This window comes from Polypterus senegalus, chromosome 6, assembly GCF_016835505.1.
Source record: "Polypterus senegalus isolate Bchr_013 chromosome 6, ASM1683550v1, whole genome shotgun sequence".
Classification (NCBI taxonomy): domain Eukaryota; kingdom Metazoa; phylum Chordata; class Cladistia; order Polypteriformes; family Polypteridae; genus Polypterus; species Polypterus senegalus.
The window spans coordinates 134,963,710-134,981,116 of NC_053159.1; the positions used below are offsets into that span (position 1 = coordinate 134,963,710).

The following is a 17,407-nucleotide window of genomic DNA, read 5'->3' on the forward strand; positions in this document are numbered from 1 at the left end:
AGATAGATAGATAGATAGATAGATATATTAGTGCATACACATGATTTTAGATACATGAGCTCTGTCACTTTATTACAGAAACACCTATCAATTAATTTGCATTAAAACACTACTTTTTTGCATTTGCATTAATCCCAATATCAAACATATCATTATTTAACAGGATTGTTAATATTGTTGAAATCCTACCAATGCATTACTTCCAACTAAATTAATTAAACAAAAATGAAAAAAAGGGTTGAAAAGTAAGCTCACTTCCTTACTAGACTTGTGTTTGTGCCTACCAGCAAGTGGTACATTTTTCTTCTTTTTCTTCCATTTCCCTTTAAAAGCTACATAATATTCTTCAACTCACTTAAATCCAGTTAAAGCAGATAGGGAATCAAAACCCAACTTAGCAGAAATGGGAACAAGGCAGTCAAAAGTCCCAGACAGGGCGTCTTAGGGAATGTGGGTGGGTAACTGGCTTGGGTTTAAAATACAAGACATTGGATCTATAGGGCAACAGTTTTACCATACCACTCTCTTTAAAAACGATGTCCATAAATTTACTGTGAACAACAAATATACCACATATGTGCATAAAATCATTCTATTTGAATGGCATGAAAGGACATGCTCTTCATCAGACAGTATCACAGAGCCAGAAGATGCAGATTTAGTTGAATACTTGACTTTAACCAACGCATCATTATTTCATATTTAAGAGGTGAATTCGCAGTTTGAGTATGTGGAAACCTTTATTTTACTGCACATCAGGCAGCTTGAATAATCAAACCTAAAAATTACAATTGTTGCAGATAGCATTCATGTAGCACTGGCTCTTTCATATGCATCCTAGAAAAGAAATGTGGACTATATGTAGAAGTTTATCTATTTTATTTTGGTGTGGTGGGGTATTAACTCTTAAGAGGATAGTCTACTGTAGTAGTAACATCTAAAAAAAAAAATAGCAATTTAAGATTACAAATCTCAAAATAAGTGGGTTCCTTAATTTAGCACAAAGCTAAGCCTACAAAAGGCCAGTAGGAAATCTAAACAAAATGCTCAGTATTAGTTGGAACAAACTTGAACATTTCAAAAAAGGACACAGCTATTTCACACACCAAGCTCCATAAAGTTTCTAAATGCTTACTAAAAGAACAAGTCTGTGTGAATCCTCACCTCAAACTGTTGGACCTTCATGAAGTTTAGTGCTTCTTTGATCTTCTGGATAGTACTGGGGCCTTTCCTACTGAAGTTACTGCCACTAGAACCTCGCTCCAGGTAGTCCAAGCTGTCCTAGAGAAAAAGAAATGCCACAAAGTGTGACTTTTAACATATTAAGTATAAAACAGTTATGCACTCAATTAAGAGACATTTGGGACCATAAGGAGGTTACCTATTTCTATGAAATTAAAATTAAATTCTGTGCGATAAATCTATCATGAAGAGTTACATGAATACTTTTACACTCTAGTTTTCCTCCACTAGACCCATAGTGTAGTACCCCCAAGGGCATTATAGTGTATTTTCATTCACCAGAGATTTCCATCTTCTGCATTCTCCTGTAGTTGTACTATTAATTTCAGTTTATTTTCAATTTAGTCCTTCCATCTCTTCCTTGGTCACTCGTGATCTTTTACCAATAACTTTAGTATTCAACATCCTCTTTGGCAAATTTTGTCATCCTCTCCCCACAAATCCAAACCACCTCACTCTATTCTTTTTGACCCCTTCAGATTTAGTTTCAATGTGAAATAAATATTTGTCCGCATGCTGTCTGCAAACTAGGGAGGATTATGACTGGAAGAAAATGGAGATCTGAGGAATATGCTCTGTGCAATTTTATCTTTCTCAGCAAATAATCATACATAAATTCTTATGATGAAGTAAAAATTAACCTATGCTGTGTAATTTCTCTTTAGCTGCTTTTGTGTTTAACAAATTACAATGCAGTCAATGAATATGAGGGATACACCGCTGACGATGTCCTCTTAGCTGAGCTGATGAAGGTAGGATGAGAAATAGTACCTCAGAAAGGGTGTTTTCATGTGCAGTTAAGAAAGCAGCAATTCCCCAATAGGAATAACTGAAGTTTCTCAATGTCTTAATGATCTGCACAGCGAAGATGCAACTAGATATAAAGTAAGCCCATGAAGAAACCACTCAAATTAACAGTTCAACTACAAACCATTTCCCAGCTCTGATTAGGAGTTGTGGGTATTGACTAAATGAATAAGATCACAAGTACAAGTACCCAAAGTCAGTTTCCTAAACAGATTAATTCTTATCACTGGGCTCTGTCTGTGTGAAAAGGTGAGGAACCTTAAAAATCCAGGAAAGTCTACCAGTATCCTCTGGACTGACAGACAAAGGACACTAAAGAAGAATATGTTTAATATGGTTTGGGATTGGCTGAAAATTCCAAATGAGGACTAAGATATCATTACTGGGGATACTAAAAAGTCTAGTTTATCCTATATATCTTGTTACCATCTTGACCCTCACCAGGTAACCTGGCTGGAAAGTGAGTAATGACAGATACTGTATCAGGACTACAAACTATTGGAAAAAACGGACATTGCATTTTTTTTAATGAAATATATATTTCAATATGAAAAAATATGAGAGTTATATAATATAATAAAAAATATATAAATCATTTTCACCAGATTACTTCAATAGCTCCATCTGGAAGAAATTCATCATTCTAGAATGATTGGGAGTATTTTATAAAGGAGCACTGCTGCATCAAAAATACAAATAATGATAAAAGCTGAAAAATGACTTGACTCTGAAGACTTTGAGTGCAAGCCATCCGTATGGAATGACTCATTTGCTTTGACACTTTCAGGGGGATATATCACTTCACGGAGGACTCCAACATTTGCTGCATTCATGTGCTCTCGTACAAATGGTGTATAAGAGTTGCTGAGTCAGAAATTTCACATGCGGATGGAGCATTAAAACTTGGAATTTAGGAGTGGATCTTTAAGAGTGTGGTGCATCATGGGAAGCAGGGATACGGTAAGGTAGAGCTTATTCTGCAAGTATCTTATGCAAAACATGAACCAACCCTGTATAGGTAACATCCATCACAGGTCTTATTTGCATACATTGGTTCACTTTATGTGTATGTTGTGAGTTATTTTTTAAAATGAAGTCTGGAAGTTATGTGCCAATTTATCTCTGTACAATATTAAATATAATCACCATCAAAAGTGACTGAATGGCAGGATGCATATATATGTGTGTACACGTGGCTGTTTGGGGTGTTTTTTTTATATGTGTGTGAGCTAAACAAATGCGTTCTTTAAATAAAAACTACAGTGTTCAGACTTAATATGTTGTGTATTTCTGAACATGTATTATTAGGCGGTTTTTGTGGGATGCAACTAATCTTGTGTTTTATAAAAAAAAAAAAATATACTTTTACTCAGATTTGACTGGCAAGATTGCCATTAAAAGGACTGGTGATTAGAGCCGGCCATAGAAATCTCAGCCAAGATTGTGAGTGGTGGTTTGCTGTGCATACAGAGTCTGCATATCACCCACTACCAACAAACTCAGTGTATCCAACAACCTTTAAATCAGAGTAAATTATTTTATATCTGACAGCTTTCCTCTTATAGATTAGTCATGGAAAATGAGAACCATGCAAGTTTTCCTTTTGAATCAAGGAACAAAAACGTTGTAACATGACAACTTTCATTTAATTTCCCTTATTGGACATTTCACATGCTGTAATAAAAACATCATGCAGTCCAAACAGACATTTAGAGAATTACATACTTGTCTAACAACAAGGCCAAAATGCAATGCGTCATGAAAAATATTAAATGTAAAACAGGTATTAAGAATTTAGACTCCAAAAAAAACATTCAAGTATTGAAGTTATTGCAAAAATATTTAATAATGTATTTACCTGAATGGAAATAGTAGGTGTTGAAAAAGCATTTCTATATATCCACTCAGCCTCTTCTTCTAGCTCCTCCTCCTCTGCCGTATGCACAGGTATAGATCTGAGCTGTGAACAGAAATTTACAAAAGAAGCTTACAGGGCAATTTTCTAAATCTGGAGAACTATACCAATGACATGTTCGTCTTACCTAATAAAAATTGTAAGATATTTAACTATATATACACAGGCTGAGCATCCCTAATCCATAATGCTTGGAACAAGATATATTTTAAATATTTTTGAATTTCAGATTATTTTCATTAACAGGAGATACCCTTGATGAATTAGGGAAAAGCAGCCAAACCAGCTAAATGACGACTTACCCATATAATAATTCACACCACCGAGCTGCAATTATAATGTGCAGTGACATGACAAACGCATTAAACCTTACAAGTGATGAATATGATTTATAGACCATATTTTAGTTCCATTTTAAGGGGGGGCAATACTGTGTTTTGCAACAAAGAACTTTGTTTTTTTCATCAATTGGGTACTGGCTGACAGGTCAGTAATATCTTAGCCATGACTTTAATTTAAGGATGAAGCACCATTCAAGGATTTGAAGACATTTACTGGGACTTGAACAGATATGATGTTTCTATACACCTCAGAATTCATTGTGCAACTACTGTCAGCAGTTACATCATCAGTGAAGAGTAATGTGCCAGTAACTCTGGCAGCCATACATGCCCAAGCCATAACACCCCCATTACCAGGATTAACAGATGAGCTGTTATGCTTTAGATCTTAGGCGGTTCTTTTTCATTTCTATATTTTGTTCTTGCCATTATCCTGATATAGGTTAATCTTTGCTTTGTCTGTCCAGAAAACCTTTGTCCAGAATTATGCTGACTCTTAAGTACTTTTCACAAACTGCAATCTAGCCACTCTGCTTCTGTGGCCGTCTTATCAGTCTCTTTGTGGATCTCCAGTTCACCAATGTGTTCTTTCTTCTTAATGATATTCAAGATAGCCGATTTATGTACTCCTAAGGTTTTATCTATGTCTCTAATGGTTTTATTCTTGTTTCTCAGCCTCACAATGGCTTCTTTGACTTTAATTGGCAAAACCCTTGTCTTCATGTTGAATAATGACAACTACAGATTCAAAAGATACTCTCTAGGTAGAGGCAAGCCTAGGTATCTTTTGCTTACACTAATGAAACTCACCTGTGTATTCACAAACACCTGTGATGCCAATTGTCCCAAACATTATGGTTCTCTGAAATTAGGGGGCCACTTAGAAAAAGTGTTGAAATTTCTATATGACGTAATCGAAATGTATGCAAATACCCTTAAAGTGTGCTTTAATCACATATGAATTAATTTGATTTGTAACTTTAAACTATGGAACATAGGGGTAAATCAAAGAAAAATGTGTCTTTGTCCCAAATATTATGGAGAGCACTGTACATCTGGATATTGGACATGTAAAATATGTAACATGAGCAATTAAGAGTTTTTTTTTTTTGTCCAGTGTTGCTTCCTGTTGACACCTATTGCATTAGTAATGTTACTGCCTTTGTTCTCCATGAAAATATGAGATTAAGAAAATTTCTGTGCTATAACCAAAAACATGGAGTAACAGATACAAATGACAATTTTCAGGAGAAATATTCCTCAATTTTGATCAAGTGTCCAGTATGTGTGTAGAGGGGGAGTCAGAAGTAATGTATGTAACCTGTTGCATTTATTTCGAATTACAAATTACTTCAACATTAGTCTTCAGTGTTTAATTAGCAGATGTTGACCATTGGCAGAAAACTGACACACCCAACACAAACCCTTACAGTAAAATATCAGTAAACAAAATAATCTGACTACACATATTGCTAATACCTGAACAATGCACATGTCAAGGTAAAATGAAAAACTTTCCTATTAGTACTTTACATACATGTGGTGCTAACATAACCTTGAAAAGGGCCTAAAACCCTGGCAGAATTCTATGAACATCTCTACAATATTTATGGCATCATGGGTCTTATTTTTCAGTAACAAGTTTTATTTGTTTGGTTTTTGCCATAAATCAAAAACAATAAAGCAACAGACCATTTATTTAAAACTAAATTTTTTAAACTTAAGTTTACCACAGTTCTACAGTAGGAAAAAAAAAAATCTTCCTACCTGGAACCTTTCAGGTATGTCATTGGCCCTGATTTCATTGTCCTGGTCAGTAAGATGGCTGCTCTCTAGCTCACTTGGTTCATAAATTTCAAATATACTGCGCCGACCAACTCTCTTCTTGGTTTGTTTTTTAGGTCGATCCCAGCTCTCTTCATCTGGTTCTTCTTCCTCTTCCTCTTCTACATCATAAGCTTCATTTTCAAATTCTTCAAAGTCAAAGTCACCACCGAAGATTTCCTGGGCTTCTTGAAGAGCTCTGTAAAGATTTTTCAGATCCCCAATATTCAGTAACAAATAAAGTAAAACAACAATTACCTCAAACCCACTTAATCCAAGTCAGGATTCTAGGTTGCTTAGAGCCTACTCTGGCAACATAGCAAAATTAGAGCAAGAGAGGAAACAGTCCTGAACACGGAAGAAAATCCATCTAAAAACCCACACCCTCACTCAAAAAGGAACCATTTGGAACCACCAGTTAACCTAAAATACATGTCTTTCTGAAAGTGGGAAGGATAACCCTGGAGTACCTGGAAGAAAATCCAAGCAGACACACTGAAAACATATAAACTTCACCCAGCATGCTTGATCTATGGTAGAGTTCGTCATACTTTTTTGGTAGCAAGCCAGATTTTCAATAATGACTTGTACAGCAGGCCATATATAAAATCTAACTCAGACTATGAACCCAGATAATCTAGTATAAATTTTAATCACAGAAATTAACTTAAAAAAAAAAAAAAAAAAAATTGTTCCAAAATATAGTTTAATTATAATTATACTTTTTACTTTAAAAACTAAGAGCAATCGTCAAATGCCAATAAGAAAGGTATTTTTAAGAGACATTAACAGAGGTGGGTAGTAACGAGTTACATTTCTTCTGTTAGATTTACTTGAGTAACTTTTTTAAACATTGAACTTCTAAGTTTTACTGCACCATTCTTTTTACTTTTACTTGAGTACATTTGTGAAGAAGAAACACTACTCTTACTCTGCTACATTGGGCAACACTCAAATCGTTACTTTTTTTCCCCATTTACACATTAGATATTATTTTTACCAGTGAGAAGATGCCAGTGGATCTACTGCATGACTGTTTCACCAATCAGATGTAGCAATAATAATCACAAGACTCCGTTTCACCAATCAGACGTAGCAACAATAATCGCATGGCTCCATTTCACAAATCAGACATAGCCATGCAGTCACATGACCACACAAACTGTGGAGGCATAGCGGCACAAACTCCTCACAGACAGCAGACAGGGAAAGAAAGAATACAAGTGGAACCTCGGTTTGCGAGCATAATTTGTTCCGGAAATGTGCTCGCAATCCAAAGCGCTCGTATATCATAGCGAATTTCCCCATAAGAAATAATGGAAACTCAGATGATTCATTCCAAAACTATTCATATAAAAATGATTAATACAAAATAGAAAGTAAAAATACATAAAACAGATTAACCTGCACTTTACCTTTGAAAAGAATTATGGCTGGTGTAAGTGAGTTTCTAAACTTTTGCGGGTTTTTACCCAACGGGACGACATCCAAAAGAGCGTCCCGAAGTGACCACAGGCACCCAGCGCTGTAGCAGTTCGCTGTAAAATCGAATCCAAAAAGACCGCAGTCATGCTATAAGCACCTGCCATTGATGGGTGATACAAGGAGCAAGGAACATTATAAACGTGTGGGGCACAGTATTACTTGGCCACTAACCTGGCCATGATGCTGCCCGATTGCTGTGTCTGTGTATAGGAAAGTGGCAGATCCCGCTATAATAAATAAAGATGGTGTAGCTAAAGAATTGAGATTCAGCTTTGTGTTTTGGGGTGCAAGACAGGGACTCGCACGTCACAGCACACACACGTGGTCACAATACTGTAGTAAACAGTATACGCTCATACGGATGTTGACTAAATGAGTGAGGCATGCCAACTGACGATTGCTCACAATCCCGCAGCAAGAGAGAGAAGAGCCATCTGCTCAGTTGTGATCACGTGACGCTCAGCAGACAAAACATATAAGGACTACTCGTATTGCAAGACCTTGCTCGTTTATCAAATTAAAAAACTTTAGGTTGTCTTGCAAAACACTCGCAAACCAAGGTTCCAGTGTACATGAAAAATGAGAGCCAACTCCTGATGAAGCTTAACCACTGGGGCACTGAGTAAAGAACAAGCACGTTTTAACCAAACACGTACAGACACAGGCAGTCAAGGTAAAGTGAGACCTCTTGTATGTGCACAAGCTGCCTTGTTCTAATGTTTTTTTAAGTAGTTTGCACTGTTCAAACATACATGTTACCTACTGCAGGTATTGGCTTCAAAATATTTGTTGTGAAAAACTGAGATTTGGAACTTTGTTATTTGTGCATCTTTATTTTGTAAAGACATTTATTTTTACTCATTTTTTATTTTATTATTTGGGAAAAAACAGAATTTGCACAGGTTGTATTTTTGTCTGTTTATTTACAACATTTCTAAAAAATAAATCATTTACTATGATCAAACAGTTACTCAGTACTCGAGTAGTCTTTTCACCAAATACTTTTTTACTCTTACTTGAGTAATTTTTTGGATGACTACTTTTTACTTCTACTTGAGTAATATAATTTTGAAGTAATGCTACTCTTACTTGAGTACAAGTTTTGGCTACTCTACCCACCTCTGGACATTGATTTCACTATGTCTTTGTTCTAGTCACAAACTGCTTGTTTCTGCTCAAACCTAACAACTTGGCCTTCAACAATTCATTCAGTGAAAAGATTTGTATTGGTTAGTTTGCTTCTATACTTGCTTTTCATTTTTGAAAAGACCTGTGCACATCTGCATATGCTATCAAATAATGATGGCATATGCACAGCATGTTTACAAAGCCTTATGAAGAAATTCTGAATAGTGCGCAGCTTGCCGAAATCAAGCAAAGAAACTTTGGTAAACTTAAGTTCACTATTGTACTTGAATTTAATTATTTTCAACTCCATGAATTCTTAAAAAATATTCACATTAAAATATTGCAAAACCTATCTGGTGCCTAAAGCCAAAAAAAAAATTCGCTTAAACAACCATGTGCAACCCACTGCGACACAGCATGCAAAGTACACGAGACCCAATCTCATTAAATACTACAGTGACTCAGGACCCAATGCTAGAAACTTAAATTCTAATCTAGATAAATCAAGACTTTAAAGAACAGTGCATATTTAAATTCATTTTGAGTATTGCATAGATCCTGGCAAAAACACTGGGCATAGAAAGTAAGAAATAAGTTAGCTCAATATAAAAATCTTTGTTATGTTGATCATAGTGGTCACCTATGTAAAAGTAGTTTAAAGGGCACAAGTGAATATAAGGAGATTAACCAGCACAAGAAATAAATTACTTACGCATCTGTATATCCTGGAAGCTTTTTTCTCCATTTTGGCCTTTTCAAAGGTTGACCATCATCATCCACTATGAAATCATCAATATCTAAAATATTGGTGGGGTAAAATAATATCAGTATTTATTCAGTAAGGGTGCAGTTTGTTGAAAATAAAACTAAGGAACTATTACACATTCAACGCCAACTTTTGAAAACTGCCTTAAACAAAGTGTTACAATTCATTGAAATACTGTATCTTCCTTCTCTGACTCAACATCAAAATATATTAACATTTTTAAAACTGAAGATTCTGCTGATACCCTCAAACAAATAACAAGAAACTAACATTGAAATGTAATAAACAATGATTTGAATGTATAGAACCACTTGCACAGAAAAATTCATCAGGGCATAGTGAGATAACATTTTAGAAAAGCATGACACATCTTACCTTGCAGCATATTAAAATGTATGCTTTTATTTCAGAACGCAATAAACACCATTTGCCTTTTAGTGCAAGTCACTCAACCAATCTGTGCCTTTCAGACATTCAGCGTGGCAGTGTGTGGTTTCAATGTTGGCAGTGTTACCCAAGAGATTCAATTTACTCTTATAGTTCAGCTATTTATTGCAATTATTGTAATTAGGCTCCATTTACGACTAAATTCATTCTTAATTATATTAACATTCTATATTGAAACACAAACTCTATACAATGAAAAGTATACACTCATGTGAAAAAGTACACCCCATGAAATGCTTTGTCTTTTTAATATAAGTTGACATATCTTTATTTAAACAGTATAAAAACATAAAGATAATATAAAACATCATGTGATATTTACATTTTGTAATCCATTGTATAAATTTAAATAAATGAATGCATATTTGACATGTGGGAAAAATACACCTCAAATACCTAAAATATGAATCAGGTGCACCAGAAGAGGTGCAAATGATTAGAACATTACACAGGATCATGTAAAAACAGGTCTTATTTAAATGCCAGATATTTAGTTCAGTTTGCTCCTTGTTGTTGAATTGTGTGCTTATCACCATGCTTAAATCAAAAGAGCTCTATGAGGCATACAGATAGAAGGTTATAGATGCCAATGAGTCTGAGAAGGAATTTAAAAAGATTTCAAAACAATTGAAAAATCAATCATTTCACTGTCAGGAGAATCATCTGTAAGTGGAGAACATTTTCAAACATTTGCTAACTATTCCAGGACAGACCAACCCCAATCCATCACGTTCTATCGAAAAAGAGGTGACATGATGCTGAAAGAAGTATCCAAGAACCTCAGTACTTCATCACGGTGCCTACAGGTAGCTTGTCATTTATGATTTCAAAGTGTACGAGTTTGCCATTCTAAATGGGGCTTGAGAAATTAGATCTACATGGGAGGTGCACCAGGAGGAAGTCTTTGCTGTTTATAAAGAACTTAATGGTAAAACTAATGTTTGCCCATGAATACATGGGCCGAGGCAAGGACTTCTAGAGCAGTGTGCACTGGGCAGATAAAGACATTTGGGCATATTATCAGATGACATGTCTGATGAAAACCAAAAACAGCATTTGACCAGAAGAACCCGAAACTAACTGTTAAGCATAGTGGTGGAAATGTAATGGTTTGGGGCTGCTTTGCTGCATCAGGGCCTGGGCAACTCACCAACATAGAATCCACTATGAATTCTTAATTGTACTAAAGGGTGCTTGCGGATAATGTGAGACCATCTATCTGACAGACGAATAATACATAACCAAAGGTGAATGTTAAAACAAGACCCTAAACATAAAAATAACTCAACAAGGACTGGCTGAAAAGAAAGAGACGGAGGGTCTTAGAATGGCCATGTTAAAGCCCATATCTGAACCCCCATCGAGATCCTGTGGAAATGATGTGAAACAGGCAATGGACACAAAACACCACTCTAATATTGCACAGCTCAATAAATTCTGAATAGTGGATTGGGGGAAGCATTCTCCCAGTTGAAGTCAGTGACTGCTAGAGTTACAGGAAACTGGTTTGTTTCAAAAAGGGCAATACCAACTATTAGATCCAAGGGAGTATTTAACTTTTTTCACAAACATAAATGGCATATTTGCTCACTTTCCAGTTAATAAATATTTCAGTTATTACATGAAATGTATCTAAAGATGCTATGTAAATGAAGATCAAATCTTGATTTTTTTTCCTTATATGTTAAAAAAAAAAACAACACATTTCACTTGTATACTAACTTTAAACTAGGATTGTATACTCGATACTGAGATTTTGTCTAAGTTTATACTGAAAAGTATACACTGTATATACAGTCATATGAAAAACTTTGGGAACTCCCCTCTCAGCCTGCATAATAATTTACTCTACTTTCAACAAAAAAAGATAACAGTGGTCTGTCTTTCGTTTTCTAGGAACATTTGAGTACTGGGGTGCTTTCCAAACAAAGATTTTTAGTGAAGCAGTATTTAGTTGTATGAAATTAAATCAAATGTGAAAAACTGGCTGGGCAAAAATTTGGGTACCCTTGTAATTTTGCTGATTTGAATGCATGTAACTGCTCAATACTGATGACTTGCAACACCAAATTGGTTGGGTTAGTTCGTTAAGCCTTGAACTTCACAGACAGGTGTGTCCAATCATGAGAAAAGGTACTTAAGGTGGTCAGTTGCAAGTTGTGCTTCCCTTTGACTCTCCTCTGAAGAGTGACTGCATGGGATCCTCAAATCAACTCTCAAAAGATCTGAAAACAAAGATTGTTCAGTATCATGGTTTAGGGGAAGGCAACAAAAAGTTGTCTCAGAGGTTTCAACTGTCAGGAATGTAATCAGGAAATGGAAGACCACAGGCACAGTTGCTGTTAAACCCAGGTCTGGCAGGCCAAGATAAATACAGGAGCGGCATATGTGCAGGATTGTGAGAATGGTTACAGACAACCCACAGATCACCTCCAAAGACCTGCAAGGACATCCTGTTGCAGATGGTGTATCTGTACATCATTCAACAATTCAGCACAATTTGCACAAATAACATCTGTATGACAGGGTGATGAGAAAGAAGCCCTTTCTGCACTCACAACACAAACAGAGTTGCTTGTTATATGCAAATGCTCATTTAGACAAGCCAGATTCATTTTGGAACAAAGTGCTTTGGACTGATGAGACAAAAACTGAGTTTTCTTGTCATAACAAAAAGCACTTTGCATGGCAGAAGAACAACACTGCATTCCAAGAAAAACACCTGCTACCTACTGTCAAATTTGGTGGAGGCTCCATCATGCTGTGGGGCTGTGTGGCTAGATCAGGGTTTGGGCCCTTGTTAAAGTTGAGGGTCAGATGAATTCAACCCAATATCAACAAATTCTTCAGGATAATGTTCAAGCATCAGTCACAAAGTTGAAGTTACGCAGGGGTTGAATATTCCAACAAGACAATGACCCAAAACACAGTTTGAAATCTACAAAGACATTTATGCAGAGGGAGAAGTACAATATTCTGGAATGGCTGTCACAGTCCTGTGATTTGAATATCATCAAAAATCTATGGGATGATTTGAAGCAGGCTGTCCATGCTTGGCAGCCATCAAATTTAGCTGGAGAGATTTTGTATGGATGAATGGTCAAAAATACCTCCATCCAGAATCCAGACACTCATCAAAGGCTATAGGAGGCATCTAGAGGCTGTTATATTTGCAAAAGGAGGCTCAACTAAGTATTGATGTAATATCTCTGTTGGGGTGCCCAAATTTATGCGCCGGTCTAATTTTGTTAAAATATTGCATAGTTTCTGTAAATCCAATAAACTTAATGTCACTGCTGAAATACTACTGTTTCCATAAGGCATTTCATACAGTATATTAAAAGGAAGTTGCCACTTTGAAAGCTCAGCCAATGATAAACAAAAATCCAAAGAATTAAGGGGGGTTCCCAAACTTTTTCATATGGCTGTACTTATATTGCCCATTTCATGGCATAATTTCTCACTTCTCTCATCATTAAGCATCAGAATTATTTCATGTGTCACTTTCAATAATAACCCATTAAACACAACTACCCACTTAACATTTTGTCTCATATACTATATATACAACTTTTATTGAATTAACGAAACAGAGTCACTCCTCTTAAAATTTTTTCGGAGCTATGTCTGTTTTATGTACATTCTACTAGGTCTTTATTTCTTCATTCATTGAGTATATACTGCTTATGTAGACATGCACTGTTTAATAAAAAGCATTTATAATGAATGCTGTATTTTGTTGAGGAAAAATACTTTTCCAAAATATTACATTTTAAAATTTCTAAAATGAATCAATATAGGTTTAATAACCTTATAAAATAATATATTGCCAGTATTCTCCAAAGTATTTGGTCACAACAAAAAAGGAATTTTTCTCAGTTTGGCTAAAATGGACATATAGCATTTAGTGATGCAATTCATGTGCAATACTGCTAATCATTAAGCAATATACAGTGGCTTGCAAAAGTATTCGGGCCCCCTTGAACTTTTCCACATTTTGTCACATTACAGCCACAAACATGAATCAATTTTATTGGAATTCCGAGTGAAAGACCAATACAAAGTGGTGTACATGTGAGAAGTGGAACGAAACTCATACATGATTCCAAACATTTTTTTTACAAATAACTGAAAAGTGGGGTGTGCGTAATTATTCAGCCCCCTGAGTCAATACTTTGTAGAACCACCTTTGTCTGCAATTACAGCTGCCAGTCTTTTAGGGTATGTCTCTACCAGCTTTGCACATCTAGAGACTGAAATCCTTGCCCATTCTTCTTTGCAAAACAGCTCCAGCTCAGTCAGATTAGATGGATAGCGTTTGTGAACTGCAGTTTTCAGATCTTGCCACAGATTCTCGATTGGATTTAGATCTGGACTTTGACTGGGCCATTCTAACACATGGATATGTTTTGTTTTAAACCATTCCATTGTTGCCCTTGCTTTATGTTTAGGGTCGTTGTCCTGCTGGAAGGTGAACCTCCGCCCCAGTCTCAAGTCTTTTGCAGACTCCAAGAGGTTTTCTTCCAAGATTGCCCTGTATTTGGCTCCATCCATCTTCCCATCAACTCTGACCAGCTTCCCTGTCCCTGCTGAAGAGAAGCACCCCAGAGCATGATGCTGCCACCACCATATTTGACAGTGGGGATGGTGTGTTCAGAGTGATGTGCAGTGTTAGTTTTCCGCCACACATAGCGTTTTGCATTTTGGCCAAAAAGTTCCATTTTGGTCTCATCTGACCAGAGCACCTTCTTCCACATGTTTGCTGTGTCCCCCACATGGCTTGTGGCAAACTGCAAATGGGACTTCTTATGGTTTTCTGTTAACAATGGCTTTCTTCTTGCCACTCTTCCATAAAGGCCAACTTTGTGCAGTGCACGACTAATAGTTGTCCTATGGACAGATTCCCCCACCTGAGCTGTAGATCTCTGCAGCTCGTCCAGAGTCACCATGGGCCTCTTGGCTGCATTTCTGATCAGCGCTCTCCTTGTTCGGCCTGTGAGTTTAGGTGGACGGCCTTGTCTTGGTAGGTTTACAGTTGTGCCATACTCCTTCCATTTCTGAATGATTGCTTGAACAGTGCTCTGTGGGATGTTCAAGGCTTTGGAAATCTTTTTGTAGCCTAAGCCTGCTTTAAATTTCTCAATAACTTTATCCCTGACCTGTCTGGTGTGTTCTTTGGACTTCATGGTGTTGTTGCTCCCAATATTCTCTTAGACAACCTCTGAGGCCGTCACAGAGCAGCTGTATTTGTACTGACATTAGAATACACACAGGTGCAATCTATTTAGTCATTAGCACTCATCAGGCAATGTCTATGGGCAACTGACTGCACTCAGACCAAAGGGCTGAATAATTACACACACCCCACTTTGCAGTTATTTATTTGTAAAAAATGTTTGGAATCATGTATGATTTTCGTTCCACTTCTCAAGTGTACACCATTTTGTATTGGTCTTTCACGTGGAATTCCAATGAAACTGATTCATGTTTGTGGCTGTAATGTGACAAAATTTGGAAAAGTTCAAGGGGGCCAAATACTTTTGCAAGCCACTGTATGTGCTATACTTCCAAAATTTAGTAATAGGCATCTTTTCACATATAAAAATTATTATGAAGGTTGGCCATTTAGTCCTTAACTGTTACAACTGCATTATTCTAAAGTTAAAAATTTCCAAAAATTATAACAAACTCACCAGATTCTTCAGTGTCCTCCTCTTCATCCTCTTCAGGAGCATGGACAGGAACTTCGATATGTTCGCCCTCATCCCCTTCTTCTCCCTGGAAAATCTCTTCCGCAATCAGGTCTTTTTCATGACCCTCACGTCCATCCTCCTCTTCCTCATCTTCATCATCAGACACTTTTAGAACACGACGAAATTTTTTCTGTTGGAGAAAAAGTAAATTTGATGAAGATGATCTTCAAAATGTGTTTAAACTTAAAGCAAGTGGAATAGTGCACACAAATATGTAACCATTAGAAATTTCAATTTATATTTTAAAATGGGTAAAAAATATTTTCTCATAGGCTAAAATATTGTACAAGAAAGAAAGTTAACCAAGTTAATTTAATATTTCAAATGTAAATAAGAGTGTAAAAAATAAGTACTTACCCTCTTTACTTTTACTCCCAAATTTTCCTCAATGAGGTCAATATCATCATCGTCCAGTCGATCATCAAAGACTAAGAGAGAAAAATACTTTAGCATAATATTTTTATATGAACAAGTTTCTAAATTTTGTCAGATTGTCTGTTGGTGTGATCATGTTTCGAGCAAATCAAGTAGGCTTGTGCAGCTGAAATTAACATGACTATTAATACATTTTAAACAATTAAAAGATCCACTTCCAAAAGGCAATAAAGTATACAACTAATACAACTTTGTGTTTATTAGGGTCGGAATAACCCCTTAAACCAATCTTATTTAAAAAAAGCTTTTGTTTTAGGAGTAAATTGTCTCTGCTTATATTAGTATTATGTAGTGCAGTGGTTATAATGATGCACATGACTGCAGAAGAGCTTGAAAAATCCCAAGACTGAAAATCAGCTCAGGCACTTTTCTTGTAAAATCTGCATATTCTCCCCATAGCAGAATGGTTTTCTGTCCGAGAGTTCCACATTCTTCACTTACATCCCAAACATTTCATGCTAACTGGTAGTTGCAATATAACTCTTTACATGCGAGTGTGTCATGGATGAGCTTATCTTTAGACAGTTCTGTACCTTACAAGAATGCAGATATAATATCCATGGAGACAACAGGCCTGGAGACCAAAAGACCAGATAAAGTCACAAAGACTCTGAGGTGCACATTGCTGCATTACTTAAAAAGCTCATTCCTGATTCAAAAATGTGGTTTCTCTCGATGTGGAGGTCATTTTTCTTTTGCAGTATAGCAGTATGTTATTTGAAATGTACACATTGATTATTCTTTCAGATTTTAGACTTCTAGGTGTCAATAATTCCAGAAGTAACCCTGGAAGTGCTTACAGCTTTGAGGCTTAAAACAAAACAAAACAAAAAAAAAACTATGTAAATCTTAAGAGAACTGGTGTAAAAAGGTAAACTTAAAGTTGGGTGTTAGAAAATCAATAAAAATTTTGCTGGCAGAAAGATCAGAGATAGTGAGAGAGGTGTACTGCACAAGTATGGTTTTAGGTTACAATGTTGGTAACTGCAGAAGGGACACTATGTGTTAGTTAGGGGCACTAATCTGTTTAGGAAGACCAATTGGAACATAAATTAATTGCTGATCCTCCTCTGTGCTGCCATACTTTTATAGCAAAAGCCACCTTCCATGTAATTTTTTAAGAGTACAGTGGTACCTTGGTATACGTCCACTTTGGAATAAGTCCAACTTGGTATACGTCCTGTTTGGATGTGAAAAAGTTTGCTTGGTATATGACCTTTGTTTGGAACACGACTCGTGTGCTAGAACACCGTGGGCTACCCTT

General features: G+C 36.2%; 1 protein-coding gene across 1 annotated transcript in view; it reads right to left on the bottom strand.

The window, feature by feature from the left end:
• supt6h (SPT6 homolog, histone chaperone and transcription elongation factor) overlaps positions 1 to 17,407 on the bottom strand; it is an 81,311-nt gene that overhangs the window by 42,226 nt on the left and 21,678 nt on the right. Inside the window, exons 4-9 of the mRNA XM_039757280.1 lie at positions 16,066 to 16,136; positions 15,649 to 15,838; positions 9,455 to 9,539; positions 6,073 to 6,328; positions 3,908 to 4,009; positions 1,165 to 1,281 (exon numbers count right to left, since the gene is read on the bottom strand). Of these exons, the coding sequence (XP_039613214.1) occupies positions 1,165 to 1,281; positions 3,908 to 4,009; positions 6,073 to 6,328; positions 9,455 to 9,539; positions 15,649 to 15,838; positions 16,066 to 16,136 (821 nt within the window). The remainder of the gene's footprint in view (positions 1 to 1,164; positions 1,282 to 3,907; positions 4,010 to 6,072; positions 6,329 to 9,454; positions 9,540 to 15,648; positions 15,839 to 16,065; positions 16,137 to 17,407) is intronic.